This window comes from Mya arenaria, chromosome 1, assembly GCF_026914265.1.
Source record: "Mya arenaria isolate MELC-2E11 chromosome 1, ASM2691426v1".
Taxonomy (NCBI): Eukaryota; Metazoa; Mollusca; class Bivalvia; order Myida; family Myidae; genus Mya; species Mya arenaria.
In genome coordinates, this window is record NC_069122.1 from 28,779,164 (window position 1) to 28,791,961 (window position 12,798).

Genomic DNA, 12,798 nt, shown 5'->3' on the forward strand with positions numbered 1-12,798 from the left:
CTTTCGAAAATAACGCGTGAGGCCCCTTAAGCATCTAGACGACGACTGATGGTTGCGCAAACAATTGACGTCAAAAAGCGCTAGGCAACAACGCGAAGTCACGTCACGTCTCGTTAGTCGATTTCACTTTTAAACCATTTAAAAAGAAATGATTATTTGTTTTAATTTAAAACAGTTACAAACTGAATTTGTATTTGTTAAGGTTGTATGTGTAAAACGTATTTTAAGTCTGAAATGATAAAATGTATTTAAAAATGAAAAGCTAAAAATAGCTATCTTACGAAATGACGTCTACGTTATTTGATAACGTTTTACTTCAACAAGCTATCTTACGAAATGACGTCTACGTTATTTGATAACGTTTTACTTCAACAATGTGAAGATCGTCTTTTGCGGCAATAGAATCAACGTATAAAAACAACAAATGTTGCTATAGAAAGTTTGCACACTTTCTGGCTTGTTTTGAATTATTTCTCAAAAAGTGTGATGACATGACGTCATATGTATATGTTGACGGAGGGACCTCATTGGAAATAAGTGACCTCGGGCGCTACGAAGGGGATAAACGTTCATTTTACGATGCCATTAACCTTTTCATGGGCGTCGATTCCAGTGAGAGTACCAGTATATCTAGTTACGCTAGTTTTTTATCGAGCTAGGCACACCGTTCCTCCGCCCCCCCCCCCCCACACACACACCCTAAAGACGATAAATGTAGTAGTTACGGGACGGGGCGGGTTAGGGTTAGAACCCGCGAAAAACACCGTCAAGTGTCCTACTTCTAGACCCCCAGTCGCTTTCAAGGGTTAGCCTTTTTATATACTAGTAAATAATGTGTTAGTTTTCCATTGTATAATTATTATCAACAAGAGTTCTTGGTATATCTCGAACTATTATATAAACGTAATACTATTACTTATTTTAAATGTAGTTATGCGTATGAATATACAGTCGAAACCCGTTGGCTCGAACTCGCTTGGCTCGAATTCCTAGTTGGCTCTAATTGTATGTAAAGGACCGATTTCTTTATATTGAAGGTAAACATTCCCGCTTGGCTCGATTTTGCCGAGGCTCGAGGTATAACGCCGGTCCCTGGGACTTCGAGCAAACGGGGCTTGACTGTACTCGCATATATGATTTTATATCTACATACCAATTAATTGGATTACTTTTAATCCGAGGTTTTTGTACATGTATGCAACAGTTAAGAAGTACATGGTATGACGCCATTCTTTTCTTCATTTTTTTTAACAAGAATAATCTTTTTTGATATTTATCTTTTAATCTCAGAAAGATACTGAAAGGTAATTCCAGCTCTAACTATGGCGTCTTTTGGCTTTGGGACAATTTCAAAACATGATTAGTCTGGCCTCAATGTGTGTCTACATCTTAAGACAGTTATAAAAGACGCTGGTATGGTGCCCACTTAATCTATAGTTGCACAAAATAAAGGCCTTAAATAACAGGGCTTTAATTCTGTGACTAGACCAAGATGACGCGCTATGACCTTGGATTACTCCAAAGAAAACTTTAAGTGACGCACACTCTCTTTTACGACTGTCGAAATGAACATTTACGGGCCAATTAGCTAAGAACGTGACGAAATCGGGATCCAGACCCCCCCCCCCCCCCCCCCCCCGGACAAAACAACCCCCGCGCTTTTGTGCAAAGGTGGAAAAACAAACCCTTATAATGTTTTACAAGGCGGTCAAAACATCCCGCGGGGATGTTTTTTCGTACAACCGTTTTGTCCTGGGGGTGTTCTGTCCTACACTCGACGAAATCAAATTGACATGTTATAATCTTAGGCTGGATACAATCAAACACGTTCGGCAATTCTATGCACTGTGTAAAATGCGGCGAAAACCGCATACTCAGGGAATTATTGCTTCTTATTTCCAAGAGGATGCAGACAGAAAAATATCCTTTGTTCTTTTGACAATTTCGTCTAATTTGGAGCATAAACGTAACATAATTATATGCTGCTCTAGACAAATATTGTCTTGGCAAAATATCACCTAGTTTACCTTTAACAAATAAGCATTTAATGCTCTCAGACATCTTCTGGAAATTGGGTAATTTTTAAGCTTACCAAAACTTTCTGTACGGTAGGCTCTTCATAAAAGGCGGCCTTTTTACACTGTTGCAAATGCAGATGTGCACGTTTGCCTTTGCTTATTTTCATACGACTAATTAATAGTTGTATTAATAATATTGGTGAAACATTTTTATCTTCAAAAATCTTGTATTGCCCAAAAATACATTTTTGAAAAGTGCATTAAAATAAACAATTAGAAACGCCGCAATGCGGCGAAATACATTTGTGTGAACAATTGTGCATTGAGATTGTTTCACCTTTGATGACCAAAGTTGTTTTAAAACCCTTTGATGCATGACAAAGATACATCCCGAACGCGAAGAACAATGCATTGTTACAAGTGACCTTTAAGTGTGACCTTGACCTTTGATATACAGACCAGCGTCTTGTACGCGATACACCGTCATATCATGGAGTACACTTGTTGTTTTATCATTCCGCTATGCACGGCAAAATTACAGCCTGAACACAAATTGTTACGTCACCCAACCGCCTGCCCACCAGCCGACACCCCCACACATCCTCCCCCAATCTTGTTACCAAGGATTGCTACAACCCGAAGTGTTTTCTTTCCTGTTGTAACATAATAAATGTAGCAAATGAAGAATATAACGAGTAAAACTAGACATTTCTTAATGAACTGAATCTGCTAAAGAAGTTAATGGTGGCTACAACATTTCATTGGCACCACAAACAATAACATAGACACGTTCATCACATGTTGTTCCTTGTTTCAAGGTTTACTACACTACGGAGGATAATGTTTTGTTGTTGTAGAATCGCAATATAGTTCACCGAGTTCGCACCGAAAAACCATATTTCACAAGCTGCGTTGCAAGGGGTGAACTATTTTTTTTCAGTATTTACGCCGGATGGTATTGCATAATTGTAGCACTTAAAGGATATATACAATAACAATTCTAGTTTTCCGGAAAAGCGAGCCAAATCGTATGCGATTTCGTAATGTTATATCGGAAATGACGTCTTTGAAATTGTGTCCCAGCCTTGTGCGCGCTGACCTTTGATTAAAAAGTGAGAGAGGGCTAAATTTTCAAAACTTCTAATTATCGTATTGTTATTCCAAAAAGAAATATTTCACTGATAAATCTCAGTTAATCACCGGAAAACAGAAAGGAACTTGACATTGACGCCATATTGTCCAGGTTATAAAGCGTCGAACTTTTTGCATGAACTGAATAAATCTCCATAGTTTGTGATAAAATGAAATCGAACATTCTTTGCCACTTAATACAAACATTTATGAAACTCGTTAAGGAAAGGTTATAAAGATTGCCAAAGGCTGGCATTTTAACTTTTCCTAAACTTGATTCATATTTTTCTATTAAATGGCAACTCATGTAAGGTCCTATTATTGTGACACTTCTGAACACACTTCTAATAAATGAATAAAACATGAGATAATATGGAGCATTTCCCCCCATTTAGTGTAGGTCCTACACTTTCAGCCAATCAGGGGCTCTATATTTTTTAATGTTTACTCTCTTATTTGTGAAGAATCGTCACTTATTGCTGACGTCGACTCCATGATTAAGATTGTTATAACTGCGCATGCGCATATAGCCAAGCCTTCTGTTTGCATATATGCAGAGAAGCAGTTTCAGTGTCAACGCTATCGCATGTCCCGCCATGAAGTGACTGACAGGTCTTTTTGACTAGCGCTGGGCATTCTGGAATCCTCGGCCATTTTCTACGAAAACCATCCCGGATGTATATGGACGGTTAACAATGTCAGAAATCGGTACACTTTAACTACGCTGCAAGTAGATCGCGTAGTAATAACAGCGCGTCTAAAATATGGAACTTACGCTACGTGCTATGATAAATATATACATTAGGATGTACACTTTAAATAATACATGTACGTTAGTTATGTAATACGCATGTACCTTATCATGTTACATTTTACAACATGTCTTCTCAGAAACAACATAAAACATCATATAAAAGCGTAGGTCGGGGGCAGAATATGGGGGGGATTGTATCCGTCTTTGCAAAATTGAATACTGTTTGCAGCGGTGTTAAACAAAGTAACAAGAATAAGACAAATCAGTGTTTCTTAAATATTTTATTTCATATTATAAATTCAAATTCATATTAAAATAAAATTCATAGATCGTCACTAAAATATCTCAATTTCAATCTTTAGTATCTACTACAAGGAACAATAAAGTCATTGTTGGTTGCACAAATTTTCATTATCATAATACAATCTGTAACAATTCAATTTTAATAAACATAATTACAAATAAAAAAATCATCACCAAATAAAATGATCAAAAACAAACAAACTATCCCCCATAATGCTACAAAATGGACATGTTAGCTTTGCGCTCACAATTGTGAAAGTAATTTTGGTATCAAAGTTACAATGACTATCAATATACCTCTGTGTTTTTCTCTCCCCATCTCTTTCTCAAATGAATTATTCATATCAAATACTGGCATGAAATAAAAGAATTTCATTACTAAAAACGAAAACATAAGCTGACAATTTTCAGGCTCAATTTTCATTAAAAAATCACAAAAGAACCTACAACAATATGGTAAGTTCCAAATCACCATAGAAACATGTGTATTCTATGATTAAAAGTGTATTTTTTACTTAAAACAAATCTAAGAAAATACACAAATGACCTTGAATGAAGACTGAGCAATTTGAATACTAATTTGTGGCACTAGAGCTAGCATAATAAAACACCGTTACATTGTATATCATAGCATAGTACGATGCTAGCACCCTTTCTTATAGAAAAGCAATAAGGTTGACAACTTCACACCCATATCAGCACCCTTAACGGTATATCGTGCATTCTAAGAATCGTCCTTCCTTGTTACCGCCAGAAATTCAAAAAGAGAATGTCTAGAACGGAGATATGGCATGATTTACATACATTTCTGTGAAATCTACGTTATATCATATTTCCGTAAAAATTGTCCGTTACCGCCAAATGTTTTTCATAAATATGCTAACATCCTCCCTTACTACAAAGTTTATCATGCAGGGGTGGAATTCAATATAGAACGTAAGTGAATCTTATGGTCATACTTGATTGGCCTCATTAACTCTATTGGTTGGCTATTGATAACAAGTTATCCGATTAGCTACATCGTTCTTAGATTCTAAGACCAATATTGAATATCAGTCCAGATATGAATGTGAACCGTGCTGTATCACTTTATTTGTACTACTAACAGATACCATTCCCATTCATCAGAGGTTTGATAATGGTAAATCTAAATCTCTGTGGTACACATACATGTAGCATCATCACTCTGGTGAACGAGAATGACAGATACATGTACCACGATTTACATCCAAATCTGCACGCTGCACTTATATTGTGCAATGCTCAGGAATAGTCTGCATCAGTTTCAGCAATACACAAAATATTCATCCAGCAATATGCTAGCACACTTCCTCATAATAAAGCGAGATGACACAGGCCATATCTTCATGCTGGAGGTAATGTAGTGTCCCATTTAGAATCGTCTCCAGAAACTCTATTATTCACACCCATTTGGCGGATTGTTCAGAACTTTATTAAAGTTAACAATGAGATTAACGACATTACTGTTAATTTTTTTTTATGTGCTTATGTATTAAAGCTGCACTCTCACAGATTGAACGTTTTGACAACTTTTTTTATTTTTTGTCTTGGAATGAACCAATTTTTGTGAAAAATCCATGGACACCAGTTATATAAGATTCCTGACAAAAAATAGTTGGCAGATTTTTATATTTAAGTTCAAAAATTGATGTTTTGTGTATTTTTCTTAAACTGTTAGTAACGGTTTAAGCCATAAAACATTAATTTTCAGACGGAAATTTGAAAATCTACGATCTGAGTTTTTGGCAGCAATCTTATATCATTGGTTTGCAGATATTTACGCAAAAATTTGCCTATTCCAAGACAAAAAATAAAAAAAGTTGTCAAACGTTCAATCTGTGAGAGTGCTGCTATAAAACAAAACAGATACAACTTAAATAGCTGTCTCAAAACTTCTAAGAAATACTGCTGATCACATGTATATCCATTTAACTTCCAGAGCAATAAAGATTTCAAAGTTAACAACGACGGCATTAACAACATTGTTAACTTGAACAAAGTTCTGAACAATCAGGCAAATGGGTGTGTATCCGTCTCATATCTAATACGCTAGCATCCTTCCTCATAGTAGAGTGAGATGGCCCTGTTCACGTCCATTTCTGCACGCTGTACATAATATCGTGCACGATTGGAATCGTCAGTCTGGGTCACCGCCAGAAACTCTATAATACACATGTCTAGGGCTTGACTGACTGATGGGTCACTGAAGTTACTGCCTAGAGTCGCAAGAGCAAATCCTGAAAGACATAAAAAAGAGAGCATTTATCAGTATTTTTATTTTATTTTATTTTAATTGTGTCATAAATGTGTAATATACAACAAAGTTATTATTATAGGATAGTAATAAAAACAATTTTAGCAATTAGAGTTTAACATTTATAAATTGCATAGTTATAAAAGAGTATTAAACTGATTAAAAACATCACAAAAAAATATGACAAAAATATCACAAAAGGAATATTAAGAATATTAAGTTTTAATGATTTACAATTAAAATGGAACAACATTAAGATTACCGTAAGACATATTTATTTTCACAGGATAGCCCATAAAGTTGTACAACTTATTTCCAATGGGGTCCTTTAAATTATGAATTGTCAAAGGTCAAAAGATTGGCTCCATTTAATAGTTATCACAGATACAAAGAAAGAATCCAATGATGAATTGCAATGAGGTTGTCCGGATAGCGCAGTGGTTGGCGCACTCGCTTCGTTCTCACAAAGGCGACTCCGGTTCGATTCCCGGCCTGGGCGCTTGTGAGTTTGGTTAGTGGTCACCAAGCCGGACAAGTGGGTTTTCTCCGGTTTACCCCTACAACTCAAGACCACACTCTCGCGCAATATCATGCCAACGAGAGTTATCATAACTCTTTCTTCACAATCGTTATAAAATATATAATGTTTAAACTAAATTGTGTTACCTGCTGACCACATTTTGTTACTCATTAAAAGATGGTTGCTGATCACTCATAAATAATAAATTTGACCTAAACATAAAAAAAAATGTAGTATGTATTTGTATTTTTTTTTTATTTCGTTTGCAATCAAGCGTGACATTACTTATTTTGCTATTATTTTTCAATGCCAAAAACACTTCTTTTTTTCTTTACAAATATTATTTTGGGAGTGATATTTAGATAATCTGTGAGAGTGCAGCTTTAAAGAACTTTTCCAGAACTTGGAGCCGTGATCTGAAACTCAGACACAAGATACACAAGTGAACTCACCAAGAACCTGAGAATATATTTTACCTTACAATTAATTCTGTTCCTCCTCCACTCATATAAGTGACAGCAGACTTTTATAAAGTGTAATTTTTAAGATGTTGTTATTAAGAGGGCCTTTAAAAAAAATAAAATGACAAGTCGCTTTTTTTCTTAAGGCCCCGGCTGAAGACTAGTTGTGTGTAACTGACAAGTAGACTTAACAAGACAGATATATTAAGGGCAACCAGTCTCGACAAGGCTGTAGTCTGGTAATGTTTGCTTGTTTTACAGAATAAGATGACTTGCTGTGGAGAAAAAGCCTCCTATTTAAGTGTGATGCTTTAAAGGGCCTAGACACCAGATGGTCCATAAATCAGCAAATACAGTATTTCCTCAAAACAAGCCTAGAATTGTAAATACACAATTACATGGGTGAAAGTTTGAATTTTTCAAAATACTGAAAATAGGGAGTTTACATAGGAAATGCCATTTTTACAATACATTATATAGGATAAATATTTTCCAAAATACTGAATTCAGTATCAATACTGAAAACTTTCACCCATGCAATTACATCATTTAACATGATAAAAAACATATGTCATTGTCTCAGTTGAGTTTCCCCATTTAAAAATAGGGCATAATGGTTTCCCTGTTTATAGTGTGTATGTTTATAATGTGAAAGTCACATGATTAGAACAGATACATACACTGACTCTATTAGTATTTACGTGGTAGACAAACCCAGTATATTTTGAATTTGAAAAATGTCAATATGTTGAATACAACGATATCAATTTTATGTAATTTTTTGACAATTTTCTCTTTTTTTCTTGCAATTGTATCATCTGGTGTCTAGTCCCTTTAAAGTCTGGTTTAATATAAGAAATAGTACAGAACACTTCAGTCCTGACAATATAGTAACTTATTCAGCACATAAACCATCGGCTTTTGTCTATTCAATGTGTGTGGGCTGATTGGCTGTCATTTTAATGCAAGGAGGTCCTCAGTGGTCTGTTCTATTTGGTGGTCCATGGTGAGTAAGCTTATTTATACTCGCACTCCTTGCCCATTCAGCGAGTGCTCTGATAAGATTGCTAGTCATTTTAGTTTTTTTGGAGCAAAGCGCACAGACATAATGTAATCCTGGTTAGAGCTATCCTGGTTTTTAACATGCACCAGTGTATAGCACTGTCACACAGGACCCCCATTTTACGTCCCTACCGGAAGAAGATTAGTATTTTATTAGTGATGCGGCTTGGAATCCAAACGTTGGCCCCAGGATTGACAGTCAAGTGTGTTACCACAAGACCATGGATCCGTCACCTTTTCTATTTCTTTAATAGTAATATTACACATGTACCTGAAGGATGATATGGCCCCGATGACATATTCTGATTGTCTTGGTATGATGTCTCTGTAATCTCCCAAACAGTGTCAGGGTCGTATATGGGCGGTACACTACTGTGCCCATGGCCCTGTAAGCAGAGAACAAACCATAACTTTGACATTTGCCATGAGACTTCACTTTAAACCACCTCCACAAAAACAACTGTTACAGTACAACTTTTACTTCTGATATTTTTGGACTATAATAAAATAATGTTCTGTCAAAATACTATGTCATCAACTATTCTGCAACTTAGTCATCTGGTTTTAACAAAAAAACAAAATTGTCAAAAATCTAAGCCAGAGCAACAGTTATAATGAAGAATACATGTAATGCACATTTTTTATATATTTTTTATATATATTTCTATCATCAATGTAGATAACATTGAAATTCGTTTCTACCAATATCCAAGTATTTTCAACAAACTTCTTCAAAAACTTTTTTATGTTACAATTCTGCGAATTTCTCAAAAAACCCTTTTAAAATAACACTACAATGTAGACCACCTCTGTTTCTTGCAGCCGTTTTTTCCTCACTGCCTGACGTACCTCCATGATTCTTTCATAATGGTCTTCTTCCGACACAGGTGGGCCACAAAAAGCCTCATCTTAAATAAAGGTTATTGCTTTAAATAGAATTTCATGGGCTTCATAATTTATATCTTTGTTGCTTCATTGGAATATTAAGTAAAATAGTAAACAAAATTGAGCTATCACAGAATGGGATTAATACCCCTGCATGTCCCAAGTGTCAGAATGCCAAATAATTTTTAAATGGACCCCAGACTCAGACTATTATCAGCAATGATTTTATAGCAAAATATACTAAGGTCAGAAGGTTGCTATGACCTTGACTTCGAAGATAGGGACACAAGTCTTGTACACAACACGTCCTCATAATTTATTATATGGTGGTCTCTTCTGCCAAATAGATTTAAAAACCCACATTGTATGGCAAAGATATTGACCTGATGCAAACTTTAATCAGTAAGATTTATAAATAGCAAAACATTCTAATTTAAAAGTGTTCAATGACCTTGACCTCGTACTATGGTGGTCACTTAAGCCAAATAATTCATAAACCTGACAATGAATGAGAAAAATATGGACCAGACACAAACTATTTTTAGTAAGGCATATAGATATATTATAAAACATACCATTTTTAAAAGGTTGCTCTGATCTTGACTTTTAAGGTAGGGACATAGGTATTGAAAGGCATGACAGAGCCTCATGTTATGGTGATCACTTCTGCCAAATGGTTTAACAATCTGACCATGAATTAGAAAGTTAGGGACCAGACAAAATCTATTATTAATGCTTATAAAACAACAGGCTTATATAGTTTGGAAGGTTGCTGTGACCTTGACCTTAAAGGTAGGGTAGTCTCGTGTGTAAAACATCCTCATGCTATGATGGTCACTTCATGCTGCCACATAATTTAAACAAAATTTCCCCCAGGGCCTTATATCGGGTGTTATGCTGACATGCAATAACACAAACAGAGCTATATATTCCAGACATGCCTTAATGCCAGGTCAGACATTCCTAATCCAGGAATGCAACACATGTCGTAAAAGAAATGCAATAAACTGTGAAACTGATCTTAAATCTGCCTGTGGGAAGGCTGTAAAGTTTGCGATCAATTCATTTATTTGGGTGATTGCAAATTAATTAGCAGTGCTTCATTCAGTTGGGGTGTTTATTGATTAAAGTGACACTCTTATTCAAAATCAATATATACACATATGTATAACAAACATCAATTTTGACTGATAAACCTTAGACTACTTCTTAAATAATGCATTTATGAAAATATTAGTTACTGCATGGTTACAAGATTGTAACCATATATTTAATAGCAGAATTCAGCGCAAAAATATTAAATGATAGGTGAAATTATGCTAATAGATTTATTGTGGTCTACTATAGTCTCATAAGGTAGAATTATCTTGTTTTATGCTCATTTCTTTCAAATGAAACTCGGAATCCTTAACAAGAACAATTGTTTTCAACATTTATTCATCCTTTTTAAAATATTAAAACAATAGTATTAATTGTGGTAAATCTTATCTGTGAGTAAGAGTGCATCTTTAAGAAGTGCAAACCCTATCTTTAAATATCTGCAAACTGGGAAAACAAAAGGTTTGAAATTGATGCATTAAGCTAAAGCAAAAAATGTAGATATTATAAGTTCGCTGATTCTATTTTTTTCCCCTTTACATGAAATAAATGTAAATCTTGTCAAAAAATTAGCAATATTTCCATGTCCCAAAGATCGGCCAATCATCTTCAAAATGTTACAACGAAAACTTGTAGCTGTTTACTTTTATTTTATTTTAATTGCACCATCAGAGAATGAAATATTTAAACAAGAGAGCCAAGATGGCCCTACATTGCTCCCCTGATTCACAGGACAAAGGGTTCTACATTTATTGATCAGACAACACACTGCCCAAACGCTTGCCCGTATAAAAACAATAACTCTAACAATATTTAAGTTGGATTTATAAACCTTGTCTCAATGTCAGATGACATTGTTACTGTGAAGTATTTGTGAATTATAGTATAGTGCAAACAAGCCCCGCCCCTGGCAGCCATGTTCTTTATGAATAACAAAGGGGTGAATGAAATTGATACATGGTTGCCTAAGGAACATTTCTGTAAAATAATTTTGAAATCGGGTCAATCTTTTCTGAATTTTCCATAAACTTATAGTAATATCTAGCCCCGCCCCTGGCAACCATGTTTTTTTTTTATTAATCAACATGGTGTGAAGGAATTTGACAGACGGTCACCTTAAAAACACTAAGTATTGTGGAATATTTAAAAATCGGCCAATAGTTTCTAAAGAGAAGTTTTAATATAGACATAAATGGTAAAGTAGTCCAAACCCCTTAGGCGGCCATGTTTTTAAAGAATCAACATGGGGTGAAGGAATTTGACAGAGGGCCACCTTAGAAACACTACTGTGAAATTATTTTGAAATCGGGCCAATTGTTTCTGAAGAGAAGATTTTCAAAGTTTTCCATACAGACATAAATGGTAAAGCAGCTCCACCTCTGGTGGCCATTTTTTTTTTAGAATCAACATGGGGTGAAGGAATTTGATAGAGGTCACCTATAAAACATTTCTGTGAAATTATCTTAAAATCAGGCTAACAGATTCTGAGGAGAAAATTTTTCATATTGACATAAAGCGAAAAGAAGAGTCCCACACACACTAGCGGCAATGTTTTTTATGAATCAACATGGGTGACGGAATTTGATAGAGAGTCAACTTCAATAGGAGAATTTCTGTGAAATTATGTTGAAATCAGGCCAGCAGAGAAGAGGATTTTCAGTTATTTTTCATTTGGTTGCCATGGCAACCAGAGTTCTGCATGAAACCTTCACCAATAGAACATTCCTGTGAAGTTTAAGTGAAATTGTCCCAGTGGTTTAGGAGGAGTTGTTTGAAGGAAAATGTTGAAAAAAGAAAAGACAAACACACTTACACAATAGCTCACACTGAGAACACTCCAACTAGGTCCGAGATAAAATGACTCCTAATGATATACTTAAAAGTAATTATAATTACCCCAAACAATGTGGAAAGTTTAAATGTTAATGCCAAAGTCATAAAAAGTCAGAAATTGCTTGTCAAGTTTGAACATGATAAATCTATTAAATTACCATCATTCATATCTTTTTTCAACACTTGATACATAAAAATTGTACATGTTACAATTAAGGGTACTTGTTTTTAACAGCTAATTCTCTTTACCTGTATATTTTATGCTTAATGTTCTAAAATTATAGGTTTTATTTTGATTGAGCTTGAATAATTATCAATATATTGCAATATGTTACATTACATTGTGGTATGTTTCAATATATTGCAATATGTTACATTACATTGTGGTATGTTTCAATATATTGCAATATGTTACATTACATTGTGGTATGTTTCAATATATTGCAATATGTTACATT

At 34.8% G+C, this 12,798-nt stretch overlaps 1 protein-coding gene across 3 annotated transcripts in view; it reads right to left on the reverse strand.

Annotated features, from left to right (window-relative positions):
- Positions 1–5,782: 5,782 nt before the first annotated feature.
- Positions 5,783–12,798, reverse strand: part of LOC128238565 (uncharacterized) — a 31,417-nt gene continuing 24,401 nt past the window's right edge. For 2 of the 3 annotated variants that reach the window (XM_052954626.1, XM_052954619.1), the window contains 3 exons: positions 9,332–9,432; positions 8,796–8,910; positions 5,783–6,464 (listed from right to left, as the gene is read on the reverse strand). In XM_052954626.1, coding sequence (XP_052810586.1) covers positions 6,277–6,464; positions 8,796–8,910; positions 9,332–9,432 — 404 coding nt within the window. In that variant the 3' untranslated portion in view covers positions 5,783–6,276. The remainder of the gene's footprint in view (positions 6,465–8,795; positions 8,911–9,331; positions 9,433–12,798) is intronic. The other variant, XM_052954635.1, reaches the window with a different exon arrangement.